This window comes from Salvelinus sp. IW2-2015, linkage group LG31 (genome assembly GCF_002910315.2).
Source record: "Salvelinus sp. IW2-2015 linkage group LG31, ASM291031v2, whole genome shotgun sequence".
Lineage (NCBI taxonomy): Eukaryota > Metazoa > Chordata > Actinopteri > Salmoniformes > Salmonidae > Salvelinus > Salvelinus sp. IW2-2015.
In genome coordinates, this window is record NC_036870.1 from 26,928,718 (window position 1) to 26,937,088 (window position 8,371).

Consider the following 8,371-nt stretch of genomic DNA (forward strand, 5'->3'; position numbering starts at 1 on the left):
ATGATGCGTGTAATCTGATATGATGAACACTTCTCTTGCCATCCTCATAAATTGGGATTCTAAAAATACAAGTCAAATGGTCATAATCACAAGGGACAATCTGTTAAATGTAAAGAGTTATACAACTATGAATGATATCAATAAATTAATCTGGTTTCATTATTAAAGTTAATGTTTTAGCCATAATATTGTTATTTTTAGTGGATGGATGATGAATGATTCACATTTAAACTTATCATCCAGGACGCATCATGAAATACTGTACAATTTTGATAAGGAAAAGTCCCTAAATGTATGACTTACTGTACGGTACCAGTCAAAGGTTTAGACACACCTACTCATTCCATTGGTTTTTCTTTATTCTGACTTTTTTTCCACATTGTAGAATAATAGTGAAGACATCAAAACTAGGAAGTACCACATATGGAATCATTTAACCAAAAAAGTGTTAAACAAATCTAAATATTTTTGAGATTCTTCAAAGTAGCCACCCTTTGCCTTGACAGCTTTGCACATTCTTGGCATTCTCTCAACCAGCTTCATGAGGTAGTCACCTGGAATGCATTTCAATTAACAGGTGTGCCTTAAATAATTTGTGGAATTTATTTCCTCAATGTGTTTGAGCCAATCAGTTGTGTTGTGACAAGGTAGAGGTAACACACTCAGACATAATTTACAAATGAAGCATTTGTGTTTAGTTAGTCCGCCAGATCAGAGGCAGTAGGGATGACCAGGTATGTTCTGATGATAAGTGTGTGAATTGGACCATTTTCCTGTCAAAATGTAACGAGTACTTTTGGGTGTCAGGTAAAATGTATGGAGTAAAAATAACAATTTTCTTTAGGAATGTAGTACAGTAAAAGTAGTAAAGTACAGATACCCCAAAAACCTACTTTAGTACTTTAAAGTATTTTTACTTAAGTACTTTACACCACTGTAAAAGACCAAGTCCATATTATGGCAAGTACAGCTCAAAAATGCAACGAGGAACGACAGTCCATCATTACTTTTAAAACATGAAGGTCAGCCAATAGCCTCAGAAATTGCAGCCCAAATAAATGCTTCAGAGTTCAAGTAACAGACACCTCAACATCAACTGTTCAGAGGAGACTGTGTGAATCAGGCCTTCATGGTCAAATTGCTGCAAAGAAACCACTACTAAAGGACACCAATAATAAGAGACTTGCTTGGGCCATGAAACACAAGCAATGGACATCTGTCCTTTGGTCTGATGAGTCCAAATTTGAGATTTTTGGTTCCAACCGCTGTGTACTTGTGAGACAGTAGGTGAACGGATGATTTCCGCAGGTGTGATGGTGTGGGGGTGCTTTGCTGGTGACACTGATTTATTTAGAATTCAAGGGACACTTAATCAACATGGCTACCACAGCATTCTGCGGCGATACACCATCCCATCTGGTTGGCACTTAGTGGGACTGTCATTTGTTTTTCAACAGGACAATGACCCAACACCTCCAGGCTGTGTAAGGTGTATTTGACCAAGAAGGAGAGTGATGGAGTTCTGCATCAAATGACCTGGCCTCCACAATCATCCAACCTTGGACCGCAGAGTGAAGGAAAAGCAGCCAACCAGTGCTTAGCATTTGTGGGAACTCAAAGAATGCCAAGAGTGTGCAAAGCTGTCATCAAGGCAAAGGGTGGCTACTTTGAAGAATATAAAATCTATTTTGATTTGTTTAACACGTTTTTGGTTACTACATGATTCCATATGTGTTATTTCATAGTTTTGATGTCTTCACTATTATTCTACAATGTAGAAAATAGTAAAAATAAAGAAAAACCCTTGAATCAGTAGGTGTGTCCAAACTTTTCACTGGTACTGTATGTCAATGCAACATCATTTGGCTAGGGTCATGAAATATACAGTTCCTTCAGAAAGTATTCACACCCCTTGAATTTTTCCATATTTTGTGGTGGTATTCCTGAATTTAAAATGATTTAATTGAGATTTGTGTCACTGGCTTACATTATTACCCCATAATGTCAAAGTGGAATGATTTTAGTCAAGTATTCAACCCCTTTGTTATTGCAAGCCTAAATAAGTTCAAGAGTTGCATGGACTCTGTGTGCAATACTAGTGTTTAACATGATTTTTGAATGACTACCTCATCTCTGTACCCCACACATACAATTATCTGTAAGGTCCCTTAGTCGGGCAGTGAATTTCAAACACGGTTTCAACCACAACGACCAGGGAGGTTTTCCAAAGCCTCGCAAAGAAGGGCACCTATTGGTAGATGGGTAAAAAAAAAGCAGACATTGAATATCCATTTTGAGCATGAAGTTATTAATTACACTTTGGATGGTGTATCAATACACCCTGTCACTACAACGATACAGGCGTCCTTCCTAACTTTGTTCCCGGAGAGGAAGAAAATGGTGACTTTAAACAGTTACAGAGTTTAATGGCTGTGATATGAGGATGGATCAACAACATTGTAGTTACTCCACAATACTAACCTAAATGATAGAGTGAAAAGAAGGAAGCCTGTACAGAATACAAATATCCCTGTTTGCGTTTAGGCACTAAAGTAAACCTGCAAAGAAAGGAACTTTGTGTCCTGAATACAAAGCGTTATGTTTGGGGCAAATCCAACACATCACTGAATACCACATATTTTCAAGCATGGTGGATGCATCATGTTATGGGTATGCTTGTCACCAGCAAGGACTAGGGAGGTTTTTTGTTGTTAATAAAAATTAATGGAATAGAGCTAAGCACAGGCAAAATCCTAGGGGAAAACCTGGTTGTCTGCTTTCCAACAGACACTGGGAGACAAATTCACCATTCAGCAGGACAATAACCTAAAACACAAGGCCAAATATACATTGGAGAAGCTTACCAAGATGACATTGAATGTTCCTGAGTGGCCTAGTTATAGTTTAGACTTAAATCCGCTTGAAAATCTATGGCAAGACTTAAAAATGTCTGTATAGCAATGATCAACAACATAGTGACAGTGCTTGAAGCTTAGAAAGAATGTGCAAATATTGTACAATCCAGGTGTGCAAAGCTCTTAGAGTAGGGGTGTCAAACACATTCCACAGAGAGCCGATTAGTGTCTGCAGGTTTTTTGTTTTTCCATTCAATTCAGACCTAGACAACCAGGTGAGGGGGAGTTCCTTACTAATTAGTGACCTTAATTCAATCAAGTACATGGGTGGAGCGAAAACCTGCAGAAACTCGGCCCTCTGTGGAATGAGTTTGACACGTGTCTTAGAGATTTACCCAGAAAGACTCACAGCTGCCAAAGGTGATTCTAGCATGTATTGACTCAGGGGTGTGAATACTTATGTATTTGAGATATTTCTGTATTTCATTTTCAATACATTTTCCCAAAAATCTATAAACATGTTTTCACTTTGTCATTATGGGGTATCGTGTGTGCACATGGGTGAGAAATAACCACGATTTAAGCCATTTTGAATTCTGACAGTTGTGGAATGGAGGTCACTAAAACTCAGGGGGATGGGCATTAAAGGACTAATCTGCATTTGAAACAATAAATGTCCACCTGCCTATATTTTGGTGAAAGGCTGAGGGATGGGCCTGGAGAAATGTAACCACTCTCAAATTCATAGACAGAGATTTGGATGCAAGGACTGACAATCCATGATATCAAATTAGCATTTTGAGGCCATGCAGTGTTTTTTTACATAAGTAAAACAAGCTTAAACCCTCCAATGTGGCTGAATTAAAACAATTCTGCAAAGAAGAGTGGGCCAAAATTCCTCCACAGCGATGTGAAAGACTCATTGCCAGTTATCGCAAATTGCATTGATGCAGTTGTTACTGCTGAGGGTCCACAACCAGTTATTAGTTTAGGTGGCAATTACTTTTTCACATAGGACCATGAAGGTTCGATAGCTTTTTCCCTTAATAAATAAAATGATCACTAAAAACTGCATTTTGTGTTTACTTGGCTTATCTTTGTGTAATATTTTTTGTTGTTGATGATCTGAACCAAATGTGTGACAAATGTGCACACAAAAAAAGAAATCAGGAAGGGGCAAATACTTTTTCACAGCACTGGAAACACCATGGGACCACCGAAGCCGTCATACCGCTCAGGAAGGAGACGTGCTCTGTCTCCTAGAGATAAACGTACTTTAGTGCGAAAAGTGCACATCAATCCCAAACAACAGCAAAGGACCTTGTGAAGATCCCGAAGGAAACAGGTACAAAAGTATCTATATCCACAGTAAAACGAGTCCTATATCGACATAACCTGAAAGGCCGCTCAGCAAGGAAGAAGGCACTGCTCCAAAATGTCCTCTGGTCTGATGAAACAAAAATAGAACTGTTTGCCATAATAACCATCGTTATGTTGGAGGAAAAAGGGGGAGGGTTGCAAGCCGAAGAACATCCCAACCGTGAAGCACTGGGTGGCAGCATCATGTTGTGGGGGTGCTTTGCTGCAGGAGGGACTGGTGCACTTCACAAATAGATGGCATCATGAGGTAGGAAAAGTGTGTGGATATATTGAAGCAACATCTCAAGACATCAGTCAGGAAGTTAAAGCTGGTCGTAGATGGGTCTTCCAAATGACAATGACCCCAAGCATATTTCCAAAGTTGTGGCAAAATGGCTTAAGGACAACAAAGTCAAGGTATTGGAGTGGCCATCACAAAGCCCTGACCTAAATCCGAAAGAAAATTTGCGGGCAGAACTGAAAAAGTGTGTGTGAGCAAGGAGCCTACAAACCTGACTCGTTACACCAGCTCGTCAGGAGGAATGGGCCAAAATTCACACAACTTATTGTGGGAAGCTTGTGAAGGCTACCAAAACATTTGACCCAAGTTAAACAATTTAAAGGCAATGCTACCAAATACTAATTGAGTGTATGTAAACTTCTGACCCACTGGGAATGTGATGAAAGAAATAAACACTGAAATAAATAATTCTCTCTACTATTATTCTGACATTTCACATTCTTAAAATAAAGTGGTGATCCTAACTGACCTAAGACAGGGAATTTTTATTCTGATTAAATGTCAGGAATTGTGAAAAACTGAGTTTAAATGTATTTGGCATTGATGTAAACTTCCGACTTCAACTGTAGGTCCTGGATGGATGCAACCGGTCAGGATGCTCTCGATGGTGCAGCTATATAACTTTTTGAGGATCTGGGGACCCATGCCAAATCTTTTCAGTCTCCTGGGGGGGGAAAGGCGTTGTTGTGCCCTCTTCACGACTTTCTTGGTGTGTTTGGACCATGATAATTCGTTGTTGATGTGGACACCAAGGAACTTGAAATTCTTGACCCAGTCCATTTCAGCCCTATCGATGTTAATGGGGGCCTGTTCGGCCTACCCAGTGTGGAGTGCGGTTGAGATTGTGTCATCTGTGGATCTGTTGGGGCGGTATGCGAATTCGAGTGGGTCTAGGGTTTCCGGCATGGTGGTGTTGATGTGATCCATGACCAGCCTTTCAAAGGACTTCATGGCTACCGACGTGAGTGCTACGGGGCGGTAATCATTTAGGTAGGTTACCTTTGCTTTCTTGGGCACAGGGACTATGGTGGTCTGTTTGAAACATGTAGGTGTTACAGACTCGGTCAGGGAGAGGTTGAAAATGTCAGTGAAGACACTTGCCAGTTGGTCCGCGCATGCTTTGAGTACACATCCATGTAATCCGTCTGGCCTCACAGCTTTGTGAATGTTGACCTGTTTAAAGGTCTTGCTCACATCAGCTACAGAGAGTGTGATCACACAGTCGTCCGGAACAGCTGGTGCTCTCATTCATGCTTCAGTGTTGCGTGCCTCGAAGCGAGCATAAATGGCATTTAGCTCGTCTGGTAGGCTCGCATCACTGGGCAGCTTGTGGCTGGGTTTCCCTTTGTAGTACTTAATATTTTTCAAACCCTGCCACATCTGACGAGCGTCAGAGCCGGTGTAGTAGGATTCAATCTTAGTCCTGTATTGACACTTTGCCTGTTTGATGGTTCGTCTGATGGCATAGCGGGATTTCTTATAAGCGTCGGGATTAGTGTCCCGGTCCTTGAAAGCGGCAGCTCTAGCCTTTAGCTCAGTGCGGTTGTTACTAATTCTGGATTCGTCATTGGCCTAAGTTTCTGTTCATGAGGAAAGTTACTTCCTCATTATTAAAAGTGGGAGTGTCAAACCTAATGTGTACAGAGCAGCGTTTCAGTTAAGGAGTCTGTCACCCCATTGTGCTGTGTGTAACCCCATGACAGGAAGTGTTTAAATCCCTGAGCCGAGACTAACTACAGGGTAAGTGAGATTTAAAAAAAGGAGAAATAATTTAATATTAAACAATGAAATTAGAAATTACTCCATCACAAACTAAGAAGAATTAGTAAACAACAAATTCATTACATCTTTCAAATTTTAGTCAAAGTTGAAATCATCTGAATTTAGATGCATTTGAAACTGAAAGTGAACTAAGACACTCATATTAGTGCTGTGACTGTCTCAGCTTCCTTTCAAACATATACGGTAAGATGTATTGTTGGAAAATCCGCTAGCGTGTGATGATCAAGTAAACATCTTAGATTATGTACTATTATTTTTTTTCTTCATAAAATACATTTAGAACTCAATCTACTCCAAAAAGCCTCAAAACTCTTTGTTTATTCTCCATCCTTTAGATGTGGAACATAGCTGCATTGGTGTTAGTGGTGGCAGGGTCTGCCTCTTGCTACATCACCTGCCCTGATGGGAAGGTCTGCTCTGATCAATCAACCTGCTGTTTGACTAAAGAAGGATACGCCTGCTGTCCAGTTACCCATGTGAGTAACCAGGGTTCACACGAGGGCAATTTGTAGCCTGGTCCCAGATCTGTTTGTCATGCGAACAACCGTAGCAGTTGGCAGCACAAACAGATCTGGAACCAGACAATTTGACATCCCTAGTAAATGGGATTCTCAGCAGCACAACGGTTGTAAAGACAGGAAAAAGAAACCAGCATAATAGTACTGTTGTTTCCTTCACCGTTGGATGACAACCAATGTTTCAGTTAAAAGACCTTGGGTTTAGAGAGCTGTGCGAGCAAAGATGCCACAACAGGTATTCGGCACATATGAGGTACCACAATATGCATCAAAGGGCACACACATTGGGTGCCTGTGATGCATATTGTGGTACCTGATCGTGGACCTTGTTTTCCGGTTTGGAGACCTTGATAGCTTCGATCATTGAAGGGGCCTGCATCGGAACAAAAGGATACATCAGTTTGCCGGATCTCACATACTTACTTACAGTGGGCACTGTTCTCTTTCTGTAAAAGTCAAAGGCCTTCTTGATGCCCACCTTATGGCCATAAAAAATAATGAATAGAGAAATATTTCCTGCACACTGGTACGCTATTACATTTTAACCTAAGAGTATGACATTGATGGTGAAGTTTTCTGTTATTTTTCTCTTATTTTAGCAGGTTCCGTGGACAGCACTTGTTCAGGCCTCTGACAGCACCCCACAGGCTGGAGTCATTCGCTGTGACACAAAAGTCTACTGCCCTTCTGGAACCAGCTGCTGCAATGGACCGACTGGCAAATGGAGCTGCTGCCCATTCCCACTGGTAAATATACTGAAACTGATGGAGACAGGGTTTAGAGGGGATTTGATAAAACTGTTCTTAAATACCACTGAGCTATCATTTGATAAAGTAGTAGTATCAATGTTGCATGTTTATTAACATAATGAAAATATAATCTGTCATGGATATACAGAGCAGTGTGACATGTTTTAATGACATTAAGATCATGTGCAATATAATGCAGATTCTATATTACTATCATGTTCTGAGACCTATTTCTTATTTTTAGGGCAAGTGCTGTGCAGATGGCCAGCATTGCTGTGAATATGGATACACCTGTGACCCAACCTCATTCAAGTGCAGGAAAGGTTACTCTCAGATTCCTTCAGGTCTGAGGGATGATGCTAAGCAGGACTGACAAGATGTCTTATTAATTATAATGTTGTCACTGTACTGGTATTGGATTGAACAAACATATTTGCTAGTTTAGCTAACCAAACCATCAGTCCTAGCTTGCTATTATGAAAATCGAATTCAACAATGTTTTCAATTCTAATTTTGCTTTCAAAAGCAACTCAAACATAAAACATGTAAAAATGAACTATAGCCATTGAATTCTACCCTGCAGATATAGCATGCTTTAGGGAAATAATGCACGCTCTAGAATGCCCTTCAAGACAATCAGAAACGAGTGTTCAACAATGTATAACATTACATGTTGAAAGAATGTTTAATCATGCCACCCACTCATTCATTGCATAAAAGACAGATCAATACACTTCAAATAAATGACATTGTAAGAAAAAACTGTTTTTCTTTGTTCAGTAATCTATGTATCATTAATTGTATCAA

General features: G+C 40.2%; 1 protein-coding gene across 1 annotated transcript; it reads left to right on the forward strand.

Moving 5' to 3' along the window:
• Window positions 1-6,149: 6,149 nt before the first annotated feature.
• LOC111956019 (progranulin-like) lies at window positions 6,150-8,331 on the forward strand. Its single transcript, XM_023976432.2, has 4 exons — window positions 6,150-6,255; window positions 6,633-6,773; window positions 7,415-7,561; window positions 7,809-8,331. Exons 2-4 carry the CDS (start codon window positions 6,633-6,635, stop codon window positions 7,935-7,937), a joined length of 417 nt encoding a protein of 138 aa, XP_023832200.1. The 5' UTR covers window positions 6,150-6,255; the 3' UTR covers window positions 7,938-8,331.
• The last annotated feature ends 40 nt before the right edge of the window (window positions 8,332-8,371 follow it).